General features: G+C 26.7%; 1 protein-coding gene across 6 annotated transcripts in view; it reads left to right on the top strand.

Annotated features, from left to right (window-relative positions):
- LOC132949494 (tachykinin-like peptides receptor 86C) overlaps positions 1–23286 on the top strand; it is a 145355-nt gene that overhangs the window by 63684 nt on the left and 58385 nt on the right. For 5 of the 6 annotated variants that reach the window (XM_061020415.1, XM_061020418.1, XM_061020420.1 and 2 more), the window contains one exon: positions 12033–12367. In XM_061020415.1, the coding sequence (XP_060876398.1) occupies positions 12046–12367 (322 nt within the window). In that variant the 5' untranslated portion in view covers positions 12033–12045. The remainder of the gene's footprint in view (positions 1–12032; positions 12368–23286) is intronic. The other variant, XM_061020416.1, reaches the window with a different exon arrangement.

Here is a 23286-nt window from a genome sequence, read left to right as displayed (position 1 = left end):
AGTCACAGTTTTTTTTTATACACGTTTAAAGTTCAAATCTTGAAAAAATACGGAAAAATCACGAAAATTTGCAAATTATTTTGAGTTAGAAATTCATAAAAAATTTTCTTTTTAAATCTAAGATTTTAAAATCTAATACAAGATTCCTCATAAGTTTGTCTAACTTTATCAAAAAAAAAATTTCTACAAGAAAGTCAAATTAAATTTTTATGAGCGTTTTAAATTCATATTTTTACAACATTAGATATTCACTCGATTTCTCATGTACCGATTTCCTTATTTTCTTGTAATTCAAAAACGAATAACTGTAGATACATGAAAATTTCACTGAATGTTTATATTAGCATTTCCTATACACCATACAATTTTGAAAATATTTTGACACTTTTTGAGCTGTTTACGGGCATTTTCAGTTTTCAATTTTTTTAGTTTTTTTTTCTATAAATATCAATAAAGTTTTATCTGTTGGGCCAAAAAGTGTAAAAATTTAATACAAGACTCCTGATATATTTTTACAATAGCAGTTGAAAAATATTGAAAATACATAGGCACAGTTTTTTTTTATAAGCATTTAAAGATCAAATTTGGACAGAATTTATCAAATTTATAATTTAATAATTATTTTGTAGTTAAAAATTTATAAAATGTTCAACTTTTATAGCTAAGGATTGAAAATTGAAAACAAGGCTCCACGTAAATAGGTTATTTATAAATTACTTTATTCACAATAATATCATCAAATATACTTGGTAATATCATAGGCTGACTGACCGTTTTCGCTCAGAATCGTTTTTCTTATACAATGATATTATATCATTGAATTCAAATTTAACACCATCCATTACAGTGACCCACTTGTAACCTACTGTACAGCAGAGCGACATCCACTTATCCACCTTTTTTAAATTGTATATACAATCACCATAAACAATAATATTGTATATTTAAATTTAATATCTTAAACTCTATACTTTTCATATTATTATATTATTATTGGTTTTGATATTTTACTTTCACATAACAAATTATTAAATATGCGTTCTGTGTAAATTTATGTTTTCCAGAATATTTTCAACTTCAGTTTAAATTTTCTGAAAATGTATGTCTGTAGCATTCATTTAGCTAGGTATCAAATACCACAGGAAATTGCACCAAAATAATTTCTAAGAGTTTTATGTTATATAAATATGGAAACTACATGTATAATAAAATAATAAATACCTCTTTATACTGGAATCCTATTTCCGTCTGTAACTCAAAATATTCGACATTATAGTAGTCTGTGAAAATTAATTTCAAATTATTTTAACATATCATTTTGAAGTTTCTTTATTTACATTTATAACTATTTTTTTTTTAGATTCTAAGCTGGCTTTACGATAATGCGTTTTTTGGAAGTGAATAATAGGCTTAATAGGCTTAATAGGTTTCACCTTCTTACACTTTTTCAAATCATCGCGTTATATGTTACACCCCTTTTCTATTACTTGTTCTATACCAAACGCGCTGTGGTTAACGCAGGTGCAGTAACGTAGGCCGTCGTCGCCCGCCAATGGTACGGTATTTGACGGGGGTTATGGTAATTCGGGAAATTACTACGTACGTTCGGAGTACGGACGACCAATAATAATAATAATAATAGTTCAACATTTTTTTAAAAGTAAATTCTGCATATCTATTTACTGAGTATTTAGTAGGACGTATATTATCATATTTAAATTATATATAGAGGAAATTCTATAGCGGAAAACGTTTTGCAGTACGAACGCCAACATTTGAAGCATTGAAAAGGTTGAAATTCTTAAGCGCACCAAGGTATGTAAATTAACCGTGGACCGCGTGGTGTATATTATTTCAAGACATAATAAAGGTAACTGTTCTAATTTTAAATAAAATCAATATAGGTACTTATAAAGTTTTGATTGGGTAATAAACGTCAAAATTATGGAAAAGTATGTAAAGTTAAGTTTGATTATAAATTATAATAAATGACTAGATAACCCGTGAGACTCGTGTTGAAATTCGGAAGGCGGAAAAAGTATAAAAAAAAACTCAACTGCGGTAAGTATTGGTTATTAGAACTGAACAGACAAAACCCTGGACCATAGCGTTTGTAATGTTTGGCATTGTTTAGCAAGCAGATAGTCCGAATTTCTCTGTTATCAAACGTTCCCAACGTTTACCACAATAGGATTTCCTCTACGTATTCACTTCTGGCGTGCGTATTGACACCAGATTTTATTTGGGTGTGTAATGGTATCACCATCAGTACAATGTCTTGCATTTTCAAATTTGTGGATGATTTTAGATATTTTGTTGCAATCAAAATAATATTATTCGTAGAGACTTAGAACTATTCGTAAATTCGTTTATTATTATTTACTATATGCATTTTAAACTAAACGCACCATATAATATGTAATTTATTTTGGGATAAAATAAGTTCAATCTTCCGTATTACTGATGGAAAAATAAATTACTACCTAATAGCATTATAAATATTCAATAAAATGTAATATATTTAGAAATATAGGCTGACATGCCATCTCCACTCATAATTATTATTCATTGTATAGAATGGTTCATCATTGAAATCAAATTTAACTCATCCATTTCTGTGACCTACTTACTCAAAGACGAGGTAAACTCAACGCCAGCAACCTACTATACAGCAAAGCGACTTCCCTGGTATTTTTTTACTTTGAGTTATATATTTCTCCACTTTTAGTTCGAGTACTTATTTTATGGTTGTAAACCAGTAACGACACAATATATAACTATGATTGCCTTCTAGATAAGTATATATTTAGTTCATTAAAAAATATTTTTGGCTATTTATTGTATAACAGACTATATAATATCATACCTATTATATTATATTATTTTTTTTTAAGGCTGAGCATTAACTTAACTTACTAGTACGGTGTTTTAATTAACTTTAATTTAACTCATTTGCCACTACATTAACTTAAAATCAACTCATATTTTTCTTAATTTTCTCAATTAAGTTAATTTTGAATATTCCAGCTATCCAGAAAAATATTTTGTTTATCACGGATTTTCGGTTTATAATAATTATTATAAGTTCGCAGAATATAGAAAATATTATCGGGAAAAAAATAAGATATATTTATAAAGATCTTCAAATGTATGTTTAAGGGGCCTGCACGTTACCTGTTTTTTTGCTCAAAAACATGCCTTACAGGAAAAACACTCACGTCTCGTAGAGTGATCCGATTTTGATAATTTTTTTTTTTCGAAAGAGAAACACTTTTTACAGGGCATTGGACTTGGATTTTCAAAATTTTTTCTAAACCATAAAATACGATTTTGAATATGAATAATTTCCACAATATTTGGTTATTTTTATTTTGTTTGTTTTAAGCAACGAAATTAAAAATCAAAGTCCAATGTACGCTGTAAAAAATTCTCTTTTTTCTAACGAAAAAAAAATTAATCAAATCAGACCACTCTACGATAAGTGAGAGTTTTTCCTGTAAAGCGTGTTTTGAGCAAAATATCATGCATTTTATTTTTGGACGGTGGTGCCGTTGACATGTGCGCACATGCAGTGCGTGCGTAGATAGCACGGTACCCGCAATCCGCATACAATCACACTCAACACAATCATCATTGACGACTTACACAAATGTCATGGGCGGCGGCAAAGTAATTGCATATTGCCTAAATATTGCCCCTTATTAAAGACACTCGAGCAAGCCCCTTAAAGATAAAAACTAATATATATTGTATTAATATAAGTTACTTATAAATATTAATATAGGGGTAACATTAGTCGCCCGTATGAAGACATCAATGCCACGAATTATATTCATAAATAATAATACCTATTCATTAATAATTATTTATTAATTATATTTTGTTAGTGCAACAATGATTATCATAGATTGTTTGAATAGTAATATACCATGGAATGATGTTTACTATTCAAGTGATAATCACTTATTTTATTAAAATATTAAATAATACTTAATAAATGCATTTTTTTATTATTAACTTAATTTATTAATGGAAGTTAAGTTAAGTTAACAGTATTTGTTAACTTATTTTAAACTCCATTGATGTATTAAAAATGTCTATTAACTTAACTTTTAATTTATATGGAAAAAAAAACTTAACTTAACTTACAACGAGTTAAAAATATTATTAACTAGCGAAGCCATAATTTTTTTTTACTAATCATATTTTTCAACAGCAGGATTTCATTAGCTTTTCATATAATTCACATATATTTCACATAATTATATAAATAATAATAAAAATAAAAAACTTATAACAATTTGTATTATATTAAATATATTTCTCTCTTGCGGTACCTACTCCTTAGAAATGGGATTACGTTTTTGGGTTTGCAATCGCAGGCGAATTAATTCGTAGAAGTTCTCTGCTATGTTGTCCTCTTTTCTTTCTTTTTCATTGGATTCCACCATTATATGTCTTACCGTCATTACCTACCACTCCAAATAAATTAAACTCTATTGGTGGTTGGTTTTGCACGCGGTGTCCATGTAAAGTGGTGTGCCCGATTCTCGGTCGGTTTATTATAAATTTTTTTTTTTTTAGATATTTTAAATTGTTTCCATGGATTTATAGTGGTTTTTATTTCTCATAATTTTGTGTTTTTGTTTGACCAGTTATTTTGTCAGATATTTGTGTGTAGATAATTTTTTATGTTTTTTTCATGTCAATTATTGTATTGTATTTTAGTTTGAGAATATCTACTACTGATTTAGATACTACTGTATTTTTAGCGTGATGGTCGGCTAAACCGTTTCCATGTATTTTACAAAACCCCGGTTTCTAAATAAACTGAACATTCTAGTTTTGTGCTTTTAAACAAGGAACTTTATTTACTGAATTGATTGCAATGTCGTTGGCATAGAAGTTATTTTGGATACTGAGGATGGTGCTTGTTATGTTGAGAATAACTAAATAATTTTGGTTAGAATAATTTTCAAACTATGTACTATTATGTCTACATAAAAACAGTAGATTAGGATATGTTTTTCATTAGGTCATAATATTATTATATTTACGTTTAATACATGTGTTATTAAATCTCTTGTGCCAAAAAAAAATAATACAAAGCTTTTTTTCTCAAATTCATTATTGATGCTGTAAATTAAGTATTCTAAATTATGGGAAACAATACATTAAAGTGTTTTGTTGTTTCAACATCTATAAAAAGGATTCTAATAAATTATAATGTTAGATCTTATATTATATTTTAGCCTTGAAATTTCGTTTATAGTTGATAATTTAATTCTAGTACTTCTATTAACAGATACAAAGAAGTGTTTTATTGCTTACTAATAATGTTCTTCTTTATACCAAATATATGGAAACAATTGTGATTAATATAATATAATAATAAATTATAACTTATAATTATAAATGTACCTACTATATAATTGAAATTATACATTTTTATTTATACTTATTAAAAACATAATAATATGTACTTATATAAAAAAATTAAGTTATACAGTCGCTTTAAACTAATGGTTTTATTATATTATTTATATGTGACGAAAAAGATCACTTTATAGCATTCTGACATTTGAGTGGTTCTCGTTACACATAATGGTACTTTATTCTAAACATTTTGTATTTGTATTTCCTTTAGGATTTTGTGTTTACATAAATAAATGATGAGTTTTTCAATCTAGATATTTTCTATTTAATATTCCTATAAATTTAAAATATCTTTCAAGATAAAGACATCATAATGTATAATTATGTATATAGATATATTTTATACATTAGTTTTGGTGATTTTAGTTTATACTTTATATTATTTTTTTATTCCATTAGAACTTAAGTTATAAAAGTAGTTTTATTTTAAAAGCGCAACAGATTTTTGTCACGGCTGCACTGAAAGTTTTGGCTTTTGATGATGGTTGAGCTTTGGAAAGCGACCTTTATCCGTCCAGCGGGTGGTAAAATGGAAATCCCTAAAAGTCCTGGGCGTATTACTTGCAAAACCAGACACTGGTCACACAGAGGCGTGACAAAACATAGTATGTGTGGCTCATGCGGGAAGGCAATTTCCCGCCTTAACCACACAATATATTATTAGTCAATAGGTACCTAAACATTTTAGATTCTGCACGAAGTGATGAATGTATTTACAATGATATTGTGTGTTTTTCTTTACTGTTGTGTCTAAACCCCTTTTTTTTGTAATGGAGGGGGGGGGGGGGGGGGGGTGCGAAAGTAAAAATTCACAATACTTTTCTAAACAATTTGGAAAAAAGAAATAAATTATGGAAAATTAAGAATTTTAACTCAAAAACCATAGATTTCCTTATTTTGTTGTAAAAAAAGAAACCAATGACCGCGCATAATTTCTCTAAATGCTTCACTACTTTTAGACATTTTAAATTTTCGATTTTATTGCTATAATAAATCGATAAATTTATTTTTCATAGGTCAAAAAAACATGTTTAATTTAATATATAGAAAAATATCTTTAAAAATATAGACTGACAGACTCCCTTCACTCCGAATAGTTTTTCGTATACAAAATGATCTATCATTCTTATTAAAATGTAACCCATCCATTTCAGTTAACTACTGAACGACGAGGTACACTTGACACCTAAAAACTGTTCAGCTGATAGTAAACCTACTTGCCGTCGTTTTTTTATTTATTTATTATATTATTACTATGAATTTAATATGTACCTATATCCATAGTACACAAGAGAGAAAAATACATGTGTGTGTGATATTATTATTGAATTGAATCATGTATCAATGATATATATTGAATTATAATTTGGATGTTCGAAAAAAAAAATTATTTGTGATTTTATAAATCTTTTAAGTATACCTAATACAGTTTGGTTATTCCAATTTTAAAAACAAAGTGTAACTGCCATTGTGATTTTTATACCTGTGCAGAACATATGTCGTAAATATAACACCTTACATTTTCTTGGTTATTATAGTAAGGATACAAGTAAGTTAGTCAAGTGTAACGATTTTTACAATATTATACTATTTTGAACCCTTGTTCAATTTGTATATACTGTGCTGTGCGAGGTTCGACAGTCATAATATACAGTGTTTTTTATTTTATTATATATGAATGTGCTTGCAAGGACAATGCATCATATTTAAATTTGATTATTTTCCAAATAACATACAAATATACTATGCACAGTATTGTCTTATTCTGTGCTATGTTACACAAAAATTTTGAGTTGATAAATATTCATCTTTTAATTATTTTTAGTGATTGGTTTAAGTACCGTAAATACTTCGTATCGTCACTGAACTGTTACTTTTCGTGACGTTTCATCTTGTTAATTGATTATGGGATAATAAATTAACATGTAATTAAATAGATTTTTTTTTCTAAAAACTAAAAACAAAAAAAAAATACAAAATACATTCAAGTTGGATAATATTATTTCAATAAGATATTTTAAATTTTAGTACTTATATTATGTTAAGTAATTTTTATTTAATTAAATAATGATAACATCGTAGTGATCCTTTATTACTTTCACCAAACCAACACAGCTAAAATAAAACCTTAAATGTATGGTATTTAAAATGATTGATTGACTTAACCATAAAAAAAATTTAAAATTATGAATTTCTTAGTAATATGTATTTAAAATGTTCGAAATATATACAATAAAAGAACAGCTTGGACACCAGCGATAGGTAACAGCGATAAGTAGCATCAGCTAAATTATGTTTGTCAGCCGAGTTTAGGTATTAAACATGCATATCCAAATTTATATCCAAATTGTAAAGTTTGTGTGTATCTACGTTATTCAAAACAACAGTGACAATAATAATTGAGATATTTTTGGCTACTCGTTTAATTGTTCTGTCTTCTGCGTGTCTGTATTATACGACAAAAACTCAGTTTGTGTTCGTCACGTGTCAACGGCAAAGTTCGCACGCAGACCGTTTAGGTGCCACGTGAGAAATTATCAATTACCACTCGTCGATATATGGACACACGTCCACAACTTGCTCGTAATCGAACTCTTTACCATGTCCAACATGCATGACTGTTGATTCGTAAATCATAATACTATAGTCACTATAGTACCTATTGAAAAGTAGTATAGTGTATATTGTTTGGAAGAAAAAAAACGATTTATTTTATTATACTTATTATTGGAACGTATTATAATAGATGTAGGTATGTGATTTATTTATTTTGGAATGGTACAGAAACATAATTTCTTCTATTTCCATCTATTCCTCCAATGCAGTGCTCGAATTGAAAAAAATGAAGTAGAGGAGCTCAATCTAACAATTTAAAAACTGCGTTTCGAGGGCACAATTATTCAACATAGACCATACAAAAAATAGTAAGGGTACGCAAAAAAAAAATAAAAATAGTAGAAGAGCTCCGTCCCCCTGCGCACCCCCCCCCCCCCCCCCAAATCGAACACTGCTCCAATGACAAAATGTACTTTCATTTCTATTGTGAGTCGGATCGTTGCTAATCAAAGACCAAATACAACTCACGTGTAGGATACTCCTATCTCTTTCCCGAAATAATGTTATAAAATATTTGTTCATAAGATGAAGATAAAAAATAATATGTTTAATTTATTTGAACATTTGTATTTTGTTTATGTATAAGACATTTAATTTGGAAATAAGAAAAATGTATAATAGGATAGTACCTACTTGTTTGATCTCAAAAATGATAAATATTAAATACAACAAATGTATTATAGTTCATGTTGTCATTAATTGTACTATGTACGTTATATTTATGGTTTATAATATAATAAGAAGAATTTATAATTAAAAAAACAATTAGAAGCCGAAGAACGAAAAATGTTCCATTATTGGTTCTACTTCCCCTATAACGCTATAATAGTTATCCATTCCTCAAGTGTTGAACATATTAAACAGATTAATTTTATTAGGAAACTTTCCGATTACCGGTCGTACAATAAATATTATGTGTATGAACTAAACGCGTCGGATGCCTGTTCTCAACAGTAAAGTCGATATATGACAAAGCGCCATTTGGGTTAAATATAATATAATATATGATAACAACTACCACGGTAGCTGGCATATTCGTTCCGGTCGCTCGATATAATAATAATGTTATATATTTACTTCTACAGCTTAGCAGCGGTATTATAATTACTATTTGGATTGGTTATTTATCGTCGTTAACATTAACAGGTCGACGATAATATAACCGTGTACCTGTATAAACATACAAGTATAATATAAGCTTACATTTTGCGAAAATTGTGTAAATGCACTGTGTCAATGGAGTATAATTATGGACGCCTATTAGGTGAATCACGGTCGTGTGATAATTCTTAATAATATGAGAAGTGAACTAGTAATCGTTTCATAAGACTAATATTTCCAGCACTTTATATAGATAACAATTTACGATGTATGAAGAACCTGTATATCTGTTAATTTTAAACAGTGGGTACAGTGAATAATATAATGATGATAATAATTGTATTGCGAAAATAAAGTTAAATTATTATAAATCGTTAAATATTATATCTACGTACCTACGCGTATTAAAATTTACAAATCATGCCCTAACGGTGTATGAAATTAATTGATATTTCTATCAAAATTTACATTTTTATTCCTAACCATCTAGTATATTTTTATTTGTTTTTAAAAAATATTTTCTACCGTTATCTACATATACATACCTATATACAATTAAGATGAACGCGTTTTATATAATATGCGTATGCCTACGTTATTATAGTATATCATGGTTTAAGTAAAAAAAATACTCTCGCATAGATATTATAATGTACGAGATAAATGTTTGCGATGTGCGTCAATTTATGGTGTTGTACAAAACACATAAATAAATTTGATGCCTAAATTGACAACGTGCTGTCAACATTTTAATGAGGTTACACTTTTTGTTTTTATTATTCGCTATCTGTTGACCATTTATATGATGAATACTTTTCACAGAGTAGTGCGTATTCACATATATTATTCAATATGATGTGAAGAGCTAGGTGAAACAATTTCCACGGACATCGCTCTTAAGGGCTGTGTAATTCAATGAACGATGCATCAATAAATATGTTAGTTAATTTTATATAACATCACAACAAATACCTATAAATAAAATCAAGTCACAAATAATTTAAAGATCTTGAAATGGTTGTAGTTCATTGTGATATTGATTATTGTATAATAATAACGAGACTACATTTGGTATAATAATGTAATGACATTAAAGTGGTGTATATTATTAATTACTAGATAATAATATGATAATACAATAAAATGTATGGCTCATTAGCCGACCACAGGAACCAATATGGCAATATCCCTAAGATGAGGAAGTACTCACCATTGGAAAAAGGAACAAACACACTGACTAGATAGTGTGAGTCATATCATAGTATAAATTGGCACGTATTTTATCATTTCGTATGATAACTACCTGATGGTTAATGTGTTGATTCATATCTTATCTCGCTGCCGAAGACAAAAAAGAGACATGAAATTGAAGAGAGAATTATTTAGTCCTCGAAATCGCAAATTACGCCGCCTGTTATTCTTTTTTCTGTGACACAATGTCATCCTTTTCCTAGTGTGGACGCAACCTACTTAGGTAGCTGGCGAGTAGCTGAGTCAACATTTCTATCATTTGCTGCTTTTTTACTAAAAGTACCCTGTCCTCCACACGATTACGAGCCTGTCCGTATGCCTTAAATTTATCTAGTCTTATTTATCGTAGACGTAGTGCTAATATTTCATTTATAAATAAGCTATAATCTAACGTAATTGACAGCCCTACCCTACTCTCTCAAGTAAGTTTTAAAGTTCCACCACGTCCCACTAAATATACTCCTTCATTCTTAATTCCATTTTCTTCTTCTAATTATTTAGCTAACTCCACTATCAACCATCTTATGCGTAATGCAGACCCTACCTTCAATTATTCTTCAAAAATGGTTCAACTGGGTATTTGCTAATATTATTTGAAACATTATTACCATTAGTTATTATCGGTAGATTGATAATTTTGTTATAATTGTTACTAGTTATCATTTAATTTAATGTTAATATTTGTTATATATTTCAATGGTTTTGGGCCCTGCCTGTATCTTATTAAAACTAAAACTAAAATAAAACAAAATGCACTACGGAGTTCGAACACGAAGTTGTGTACGTGCACTTTCCTAGCTTACGACTTGTCCGGTCTTCCATGCAATGACAACTATACTCAGAATCACTTCTGTATTTAATTTATAATTTTATACATATTGTATATTTTCATTCTGAATTTATTCTTATCGCATCAAGGCATACCTATACTTCGGTCGATTATTTCTAAAACAACGGATAAGATATTCATATTTCATACAAAAATTGTAGCGTGTGGTGTATTTGGTCAGTTCCCGAACACGTGACTTCAAGAGCGCTCTGAACATATCTAGCAAAGTTTAAACGTTAACCTCGATCTTCAATTATTCTTTGATGACGGATATTAGTTAGTAATTTTTACTTTATTGGAACACAGTGTAACCATTATTGATGATATATTAGTTTTAAAAAAAAATTAATTCGCTCGCTATAGGAATTGTAAGAATATATAACTACGCATATTAACGAAAATACACATAAATAAAATATAACTACGATTTATGAGCTATTTATTTACTTCTATGGAAAGGTTTGATTACGTAGATAATAATATTAAATTAAATTAAAAAATGATTAAAACACTATATTATATTGGTATGAATATTATACACAATTATTTTAAATTTATATTCCGAGAAACAAATTAATATATAGGTACCTACTTGTAATTTGCATGTTAGTTATTAACGAAATTACAGTAAATTAAGTATAATCTTAAATTGCAGTGTTCTTGAATAATTTATAAATTATGACGTACTTACTTATAATAAATTGTTATTAAGTTACAAAAAATATAAAAATAATATGGATGTACCAATAATAAATTATATATTATTATAAACTATAAAGTATGCGTAAATTTGTTTCAGAAGTATTTTCACAATGGAAGGCAATATAGATGACAATATTCTGCGCAATTGTACAGCAATGGTGCTATCTTCAGAATTTGATCAATCATCAAAAGAACTGGAACATTACAATTCCACTGCACTTTTGGCAATATTGGGAAATGTGTTAAAAGCGGCTGATTTGACGATGTCCAAACGCACAATCGCCAAAGATCGATTGCATGATTGTGTTTATCCTCTACCGGAGCCATCGCATAATATTTCCACGTGGCACAAGTTAATCTGGTCCACTGTTTTTATTGCCATGTTAATCGTTGCCATCGTCGGGAACTCAATTGTCATATGGATAGTGGCAGGTATGTGATAAATGAGAACTAAATTAGTTGGTTAAGTTTTTTTTTAAAGAATAATAATATAATGACCGATACATGACGTATAAATTGTATGACCAAAATTGTATTATATTGAGAATTTAAACTTAAAAGAAATAAGAAAAAATTTCAGGCCAAATGGCAAATACCATATTTTTGAAATAATTAACGTTGAATAAAAATGATCAATTATTATGCATGAAGTTCTAATTCATATTTATAAGCTCATCTGTACCTAATATCAATGTTAGATAGAAAGAAAAAAATATTCTTCCGTATAAAAATGAAATACTTGTAGTTGTGTAATATATTTGTTATTTATATTAATCTAATACCTTATATCTAGTTATCATATATTATTTAAATGCATAGGTTTTAAATTGATTAAAGTAGCTTGGTGTGGCGCAGTGCGTACACTCAACTGCGGAAACTCACTGAGCGTACGTAACAGCCGGCGTTGCTAGTTCCCGGATGGGTGACCACCCGGGATTTTCAGCAACGAATCCTTTCCACACATACAAAACGTGTTTTCAACCGTTCCTCTCCCTACTAACAACCTACAAACAAACAAAAAACCAATAGCCAATGACCTAAGTCGCCGGGCTCAAGCTCAATAAAAAAAAAAATTGATTAAAATGCATATAAATGCATATAAATTAATCGAAAAAAACGTTTTTAATGCTATACTTATACTTTATTCGTATTACAACTAGAAACACATATTATACAGTTATTTTATATATAAATACCCAAATATATGAAATTATTATAAATTGTACGATATCGTTTTATACAATTTTTATTCGAGTAAAATGAATTTGAATTTTAAATTTAAATTAAACAATACAAAATACATTATAATAAGATAAGTTTTTTTTATAACCAAAAATATTAAATAATTATTATATGTCGTGTATTAAATAAACATTTTGATAAAACTGAAAAAATTCTATTTTATATTATTTTCAATATTAAAATATTCTTAATGTGAGAAAAGCACCAAAAGGTTTTGACATCTCTACTGAATAAACAATTTATTATTTAATCTTATATTCAAAAGTGATCATAGAATAAGACTTTTGAAAAGGTAATATTGTACTACAGTAGTCATCAATGAATTAATAGGTAATTATAATTATTATTTATAATGATATGTCGACTAAAGTGTCATATAATATATATCTTATTACTATTATTATTAATGATGTGTCAAATTATCAAACTATTAAAAGTTAAAGAAATGTCAGAAAGCGATCACTTACCTATTCTCTGATTTATATTGTTATTTGTGTTAACAAAATTCACATAACTCATTCATAGTTTCATAGTTAGTAAAATATGTATTATTCCAGGGCTTATATTAAATAAATCTTATGTTTACAATATCATATTATCACACTGTAGAAAATAGTGGTGGTTGGCTGCGTTCGCTAATGTGTCCTGCGGTCAAGCATCGTCCGGCGTCACTAGCTCCCGGATGGGTGACCACTGGGGTTTTTAGCGTTATACAAACGTGTTCCTAAAAACCAATCGTATAAAAAGGAAAATAATATAAACTGAACTTTTAAATTGAATAGTTTTTTTTTCTTATGGAATGTATATTATTTAGTTACTACAAAAGTGCATTAATCATACTTATAGCCAATCATTTTTGAAACCTTTATTACCAGAAGCATATTTCATTTAAGTAACGAAAAAGTATTTTTTTTTTCTCTCGCAAAATAAGAATCACAGCTCCTCCTTTACATTACAATAATTCTTTTTCCGTAAACAATTTAATATTTAAATTGATATGACACTGACATAACAGACTATAATATCCATATAAACATACAGATGATTTGATAGAAAAACATAACGTTGTATAATGTATATAAAGTAGGTTAAAACCACCTACATGTCCTATATAGATATATGTAAATAGGGAAAAACACCCTATAACCCGTAGATAATATTTACTATTCAGCTGAAAATACCTAGGTTGTCATATTATATCAACGCCAACAGATATCTTCTGTCAATCGTGGCGACGCGTTTCACTATAACGTATATTTTTGTTCATCATAACTTTAAACATTAATCAGTGACACAATTGTAAGGTACTCGATTAAAAGTAAAAAATATAAAAATGTTTTAAAATGAAAAACTTTACTCTTGGTTTCACCATGATATAAACATTAGACACCTGGACACTATAAATAACTACAAGACAATCCTTGAGCATAGTATTTAAATTATTCCTCTATTATTACCTAGTGTGACATGTAAATGTATAAACTAATTTAAGTGGGTTTACATTATTAGTTATTGACACATACCTCCTTGTATTGACAATTTTACCTAACTTAAACTGTTGATTCAAAATTAAAATAATTATTCAATGACGTTAAAATAACATTAAAAAAAATACGTATTTTGATTAATGACATAATACATTAGAAAAACAAAATAAAATCTTATAGCGTTTCTCGTTAATTAATTTGTTTATTAAAATAGTTTTGGTAGGTACTAGGTACTCACCTTATGACCTTTAGCGTATATCGTAATTTATATACGTTAAAGAAAACATTTGAAGTAACGAACATAATAAATTGGGTATTTTGAATAAAAATGTAAACTCATTATAGATTCTTTGTTAAAATGTGTAAATAATATTAATTTTTTTTTCGAATTCATTCATCGAACAAATAATGAATTAAAATTCATTATTAACAATATTAAAAAATACAGATTATTACAAAACAATTTACTTTTTACGGCCTTAATAATGTATCAAGTCACGTTAAAATAATAAAAGGATAATAAAATTATGTATAGACTAGGTACGATTTTAAATTTTAAAGTAATGTAATAAACTACACTTTTATCCGCATTATTATTATATATATTCAACTCCTAATTACAAACAATCTTAATAAGTTATAAGATATTAAGTCATACTATACTTTTAACTAAAATGCTTAATTTAATAAAAGAGTTTACCGCCTTCGAATGAAAAAAATTGAGCTTCCTTGAAATAAACCAAAATTAAAATAAAAGTATAAAGGTATTAACCTTAGTTAAGGTCAGACAAATTTATTAAAAATTGGCTAAATAACCGAACGATAATAACAGATAAGAAGAATGAATTAAAAGTGTATCATTAGGGTAATTATTGATTCCTGTGAACAAAATAAAATAAATTAAAATCACAAAAAAATCAATATGGAAAACAAGATTATTATTGTGATAATAAGATTATTTGTATAGGTTTGATATATTTAGAAAGATGGAAAATAGTTCCCAATACTTACTGACTGATAAATATTACATTTTTATATGCAATAAAGCTTATGAAAATAAATACTCAATTTTATTATTGTTATCGGTTTTTAAATTATATTTTATTAAGTTTGTACTTATAGGTACCAAATTACAATTGTAAAGTATCTAAATAATTATTTATTTTGATCATTACAACTCAACCACTCAAATATAAAATGTCTATACATCAAAGAATTTGTGAAAACGATATCATCTTACTTAGTCAAAAATATTGAAGTATACTCAAGCTTTGAAATAATGGAAAAATACATTCTATATAATTTCAAAATATTACAATTTTATTTTTTATTTGCATAAATCGTTAGCAGTTTTTAGTCATTTGTATCAAATGTGAAATATGTGAACGTTTGTAAGCTGGAGAAAATCAGGGAAGGCGCTACAAATTGCGAGGTATCGTAAAATATTGTTTAAATAAAATAATTTTTTGTTAAATTTTACCTATATAAATAAACTATATAATACATTTATCAAGAGTTTCAAAACTAAGATAACACATTTGGATCTGAAACTTAATTATTCGCACGCCTATAGTTCCATATTAGTTTAGATTTAGATCTTTTAAGTACTTCAGTAGTTCAGTACCTTATAATTACGATTTGCGATTTACGTTGCATATCCTATTCAATGTTTCGTAAAAATTAAATATTGTTGTTTTTAAATATAATGTTTTAGATTTTTTTTTTATTTTTTTTTTTTATTTTATGCCACTCTTTGTGCAATTTATATAATTCTATACCACCAAATAAAAAAAAATAATTATATTTAAAAAAAAAAACAAATTGTTAAATTTTATAAGATTTTAATATAGATGGTATTATCTTGAGCTCATCGTTTTTATTTTTATTCTATTTTTCAACTTTATTTAACCAAAAAAACTGGTAGTGTTTTTTTTGTTATTGATTTTGCTTAATATACGTTTCACAGATTTATGTGTTCCACTGGTTCACTTTTTGACATAAATTAACCATGTAACTTTTCACAATCTATTAATTATACTAACGTTTCATATTTTTTATTGTTATTGTTTATTTCACTTAGTTAATGATTTCGTGTTTTCCACAATTTGTCCCATTCTATAATTGTGAAGTTTTATTTATTTTCTATTTATGTTAGAGTAATTAATTGTGTTTTTATATTTATATGTTTAAAAATGTAGAATAAATAAGGTAACGTACCATTAGAGTTGTCCTCATTTGTAAAGAAAAAAAAAAAATTGATATCTCCATTTTGTTTATTGCTCTATGAAAATAATTTACATTAAATTTGGTCATGATTACTCAACCCCTTCACGTGCCACAAATGGGTTGAGCAATTTAATTTCTTTAAAAAAAGTTTAGAAGTATAAATTGCATTAAATTGACTATTTTATTTTAATAGTAGAGTAAAGAAAAAAGTGAGTAAAAACAAAAAGCTAGTGCCGAGTAGCCACTAACGTATATTAACAGGAGCCAGAATTGTAGTACCATTGAAAAACCATTTTAAGCTAATCCATAGACCTTCTCTACATGGAAAATGGCTGGCTGAATAAATAAGGGCATATTATATAAGGTATCAATCGATCAGAAACATTGTGCAGATGGGAACGTGGGAACTTTCAAGCATATTGTTTGAATGGCTTAACGTTACAACGAAAAATGTTAAAGTACTTTTAAATCCGATTTTTCGTACCTATGCTACGAAAATATCGTAAAATATAATATTGTCACCCCGATTCGCCACTTATCCATCCCACTACTCTCGTTGCTGCGGGAATTAGTTAATACAAACAATATGAATATATTAAAAGGAATAATAATATTATATATTATATTGTTTAGACAAACGTGTATAATATATAAATAAATAAAGCGTAGCCTTGAGTATTATTAGGCTTATATATTTTAACGACCGTTTTCGAATTAAAAATTCATCTTCTGTAACTACTATCTTAAAGCACGTTATTACTTATTGTGTTAGTTACGTAACAATGATTTACAAATAATAAGGTATCAACAAAAAATTAGTGATATCCTAACAAAAACACTCCGTCAAACTCCGTGTAAAAAAAACGATTAGTAGGTATATAAAAAAAATACTCTAAAAGTTGTGATATCATTTTATAGCCAAGTCTTTGAACTATAGATATCATTTATGAAAATACTCTTCTAAATAATTGGACTTATATTGGCGACTTCAATTAAAAATTAAAAATACAATACCAAAATGAGTACATAGTAATACAGTCTACAATCATTGAAATACGAGGTGTAATACTAATCAAGTGTTATAAAGTCCCCAAGCCAAGTTCAATTATTTAGCAGACAATTTAAACATAAATGAAATCTATGGTTCATAGAATTAGATATAAAATTATATCACAACTTTTAGAGCATATTTAATATACTTAGTGGTTTTTTACACGAAGTTTTTTTGTTGGGTAATAATTTAACCAAAACAGCAGTTTTGTTTATCTAAGTAAAATTAATTCTGAACTACAATTATTATTTCATTCAAAGTATTTCAACACTTCTAAAAATTATTATTAAGGTTAATATACATTATGCAAAAATAACACCTTTTAGAATGAATTTGAAATAAAATTTTCTATGTAAGCAACATCTATCAATCAATATATATATATATATAGAACCACTGTCTATACATTACTCCTTATTTTATATTCATAAAGCTATAAATAATTTATTGTGGAAAACTTGACAAATTAGCAACAGTATTTCAAAAATTAAGGTATAATTTAGTATATTATATTAGTATATATAAAAATAATAATACTCTAAAAGTTATGATATAATTGTATAGCCAAGTGTATATGGTTCAAAGACTTATAGATATAAAATTATATCACTACTTTTAGAGCGGTTTATTTTTTATACTTCACGTATTTTTTACACAGAGTTAAGCGAAATATTTTTGTTGGGATAAAATATAATTACGAGAAGCTATCAACAATAAAAATATTTTGAAATTAATCAGAATAATTGTTTATAATCAATGCTATGAAATACAAATCGATCCATATATTATACAAAGATTTTAAATGTCTATACCTCGCCTAGTTAAACGTATGTGGACCACTCTAAATGGTTGCATTTTAAATACATTTTATACGCAGTAGTGATTTATCGTTTTTAATACTACAATTCTTATTGTTATTAATTTAAAGGACAATTTAGTACAACCATTATTTATTTCGATTTGTACAGAACAGCGCTTGCAAATAACTGATACTATATATTTTGTTTTAATTATTGATATGGGTATATATTTCATAATATATATGACGTGATAGGACACATACCTACCATCAAACCTTATTTATACTTCCAAAGTATTACAAATACTTAATCAAATTTTAAAATTATAAATATCATACACACAATACACATAATAATAAATTGTGTACAGTGTTTTAAGTACCTACATCATTATTTGCATACGTTAGTACGTTACTAATGGACTACACCTTACTACGATTAACTTTTAAATATAATCTTGTGGTGACAATCGTGGTTTTGATCACCCACTCTGCAAAACTAGGTAACAGATTTCATGAACAAAATATATTATTTAACAGTTTTATTTATTGACCTAAGCTTCTAGAGTCCTAAAAATATGCTTATCTCTTAATTATCATGATTATATTAACTGAGCTTTTTACACTATTATGTTTTGTATTATGATACATAATATAATACGTGATTATAGAGAGATATCATGATAATATACATAGGTATAATTACAGTGGTAATAGTTTTAACTTTTTTTCAATATGACGTGCATCTCCTTCACCTCTGGTCCATATCATTGTTCACCACTTCTGATGGTTGATTTTTTTCTATGATAATAACAAGTGGAAAACTACGATATAGGCGAAGTAAAGATTGGAGGGTGGGTATCAAAAAACTGTGATGATACCTATTTAATTTGTCTCATGTGGGATATATTGTACACATTGTAGACCAACACAATCTATATTATTATGTTACCGTTATCTTAAACTTATTACATAAGTACCTGGTACCTATTGTGCTTTTGTCAATTCTGTCAAGACTTGCCATAAGTTTTGACAAAATGATAATTTGATTGAAAGCAAGTGCCTTACTTTCACTTATTTTTTTTTTTGTCAAAATGGTTTGAATTATTACATTGTATTTTCAATAAAATTGCATTCAAACTTTAAGTTCCTTAATATCCATTGCCGCACTTTTATTTGCAGCTGATACAAATGCATTAATTATTTAGTTGATTTATAAGACTATTGTAAATATGAACAAATTTATCATATTAATAATTAATGTTTTTATTTTTAACATCAAACGGCAGCTTAACATGATTAATCTGTAAAATATTACAAATATGACATAAAGTACCTATACGAATCTAGTGAAAGCATGTAATAAGTTGTAATACATAGGTAAACTTAGAAGTATTTTTAACTAATATAAAATGTAATGATTTAAATATTTAAATGTGGTCACTGGTCACTATAGTCAGTGGTCACAATAGTAATATACATGAATAGTAATCATTTCACACTCGCAAATCACGTGTAGGAACCATAAACTCCGCATTGTCATATGAGCTTATTGTTTTTTCCTTACTTGTCATATCTTAATTAAATAAAACACCAACGTATAGTTATTAATAAACATCATAGATATATACCAATATTTCGAGGCAAAATATTTAAGACTTGAATCATCTTCAAAGAACTCACACAAATTATGGAAAATCATATTTTCACGTAAATAGGTCAAAATAGATGGGTGTGTTTACCACTCTTAATTAAAATAAGTACATATCTTCAGTAATTATGAAAACCTTATCTTTTGGTAACCTGATCGAGAGAACACCTCCTTCGATGTAAAAATATAATAATAATTATACCTAACCTAACTACTTTTTTGATTATAATAAACTAAATTGTTTACATTGTTTTCAGTATCTCGAATATGAAACCGAAAAATTCGTTTGAGCTTTCTAATCTACTTCCGTTGTTTTTCACTGATATTTCTTTTTCCCGCCAAAGGTAATGTTTAAGACTTTGCTAAGCTATTCATTAAAACAATAGTTTTTACTTTCTTGTTCAACATTAAGACAAATTAAGATTCCTGTACATAAACAAAGCGATCATAACAGCGTAGGTAATGTGTTGGAAACCGTTTCAGCCGACCGGGAAAACGTAAACCGTCATAAGATCCGTTAATATTGTGCTGTTTGTTGTCATTCCGTTCCGGTATTAATATCTAGATTGGTATGTTATATCTTATGCCATATAGAAAACCTAAGTATAAAGTGTATATATGATGTCGCTCGGATAGTGGTATAATTGTAATTTGTAAATAGTAAATAGTTACCGTGGTATTGTTTTGCAATTGTAAAAGAAAATGCATTTTTCCAATAATTCATTAACGAATATTTATTGTTTTTAAAACATGACATGTGGGTATGAAATATTAATAGGGTATTAATTTATGAGATCCAAATCGTTAATTTTATAACTAAAAGCAATAAATTTAAAACTGACAATATTTTAAACATAATTGTATATTAATTTATTACTAAATATCATATGATTTTTTCTCACATATATTTTTTTTTTACATTTTCAAATACATTTTTATAAGACTGTTTACCTAAATTATCATAACATAAACACTTTAGACTATATTATTAATTTTAGGTTGACACAATTTAAATTTATTCTAGATTTAAGCCTAGTGCATATTACCAAATGAAATTAAAATATGTTTATTTCAAATCTAAGAAAGTTTAAGAAAGCTCATTAATAAGAAAGCTTATAATAAAACTATATAGGTAACTATACTATTTATACCTAGTTAAAATACTTGTAAAACTTAACAATAAGATTGAAAAGTATTTAATTTTCTCAAGTTTCTATCAAATTTGTGGTATTAAATTATTTATGTTAAGCTTTATCTTTCACATTTTTAAAATTATCTTTAATTATTTAATTTATAAAAAACTGGTTTATTCTGAACAAAAATATTGTTAAGACTTTTAGTTAAACCATGACCAATACCATTATAATTGAAAAACAATTATAACTTGCGTAAATCAATCCGAAATCGACCACTGTAGTTCTTCTTCAAACAAATATCAAAAACAGAAAAACAATTTACAAGGTCATTACTGCAAATATAAAATTACATGTAATATACTATCCAACTAACCTAAAATACAAAAATACACATAGGTAGTTGAGTTTAAAATTTTAAACTAACAGTTAAAATATTTATTTTTTTAAAAACCGAAAAAGTTGCTCTGCTAGTAGGTGTTGAGTGTACCTTGTCATTGTGTTTGTCACTTAAATAGTAAGTAAGTGAACAATTTGAATTACATACGAGAGTCTCTGAGTGGATGCAGGATTTCACCCTATATTTCTAAGAATATTTTATTATAGGTATTTATTTTTCTATTAGCAATAAGGTAGGTAGAACTAGTTTTTCAAAAAAAAAATCGCATAGGCACCTCATTATGTATACCTAATGATTATTATAATACTATTTCATACAATATTAACTATATTAATAAGTATATTAACTTATAAATTAATACCAATGCACCGTAGAACGGTTTTAATAGGTTCATGGTATTAACTATAAACAGATTAATTAATTAAAACAATTTTAAAAATTGCATTATGTATAGAAAATAATAATAATAACAATAATAAAAAATAATAATATACCTACATACTTTTAAAAATTTAAATTAAAGCAAGCTACCTAATAAATCGTTACGTTTTGTTTAATTATCCAATTTCGTCAAAACTTAAAATTTCTTTAAAACAATTATCTATACAAATGTATTTAAGATCAGTTTTAAACAACTATAACAACATATTATGAGGATTCTTGTATTATATTTTCAATCCTTACCTATAAGAATTTTTAATTATGTAATTATTCACTAAAATATAACTTACAAATATCGTTATAATTTGAAAATTGAATGCTTATAATGAAAGAAATTGTGCCTATTTATTTACGATATTTTCAAAATATCTACTTTAAGTTAAATTTATTGGAAAATACCGTTTAAATTGTTCAAACTTTTTGACCGAGTATGATCAATTTAATGATTTTTTATTGAAAAAAACTTAAAATAAATTAAAAATTAAAAATTCTGATAAATAGCTTAAGATAATACATAGGTAACATAATTTTATAAAATTAAAATTTAAGTTGTTGTGAAAATGTGTAATGTTTCAATTTTCTGCTTTTAATATTTTTGAATAATAGCTAATTTGAGGATATTTGAGGATAAATCGTTATTATACGTTTAAATATCAATATCGTCAAAATTTGAATTTAAATCACCCATGAAAAATTTTTAAGGATTACGCATTTTTTTTCTTAATTCCATCAAAAATACTTACTAGAAATCATATTTTAAATCAAGATTTTTTTACTCAGAAACAATAATTTTATCATATTATTATATAAATCGAAAAAAAGTTGAAAATTAATATGTCAACAATTAGTGATTTGTAATTATAGGTGATTCCTAACTGAATTTTTTTTTAGTTCATTCCATTTATTTTGAAATGTGCTAGA

The sequence above is a fragment of the Metopolophium dirhodum genome, chromosome 7 (assembly GCF_019925205.1).
Source record: "Metopolophium dirhodum isolate CAU chromosome 7, ASM1992520v1, whole genome shotgun sequence".
Taxonomy (NCBI): Eukaryota; Metazoa; Arthropoda; class Insecta; order Hemiptera; family Aphididae; genus Metopolophium; species Metopolophium dirhodum.
Note: the sequence above shows the minus strand (reverse complement) of the source record. Positions and strands in the feature narration are given on the sequence as shown.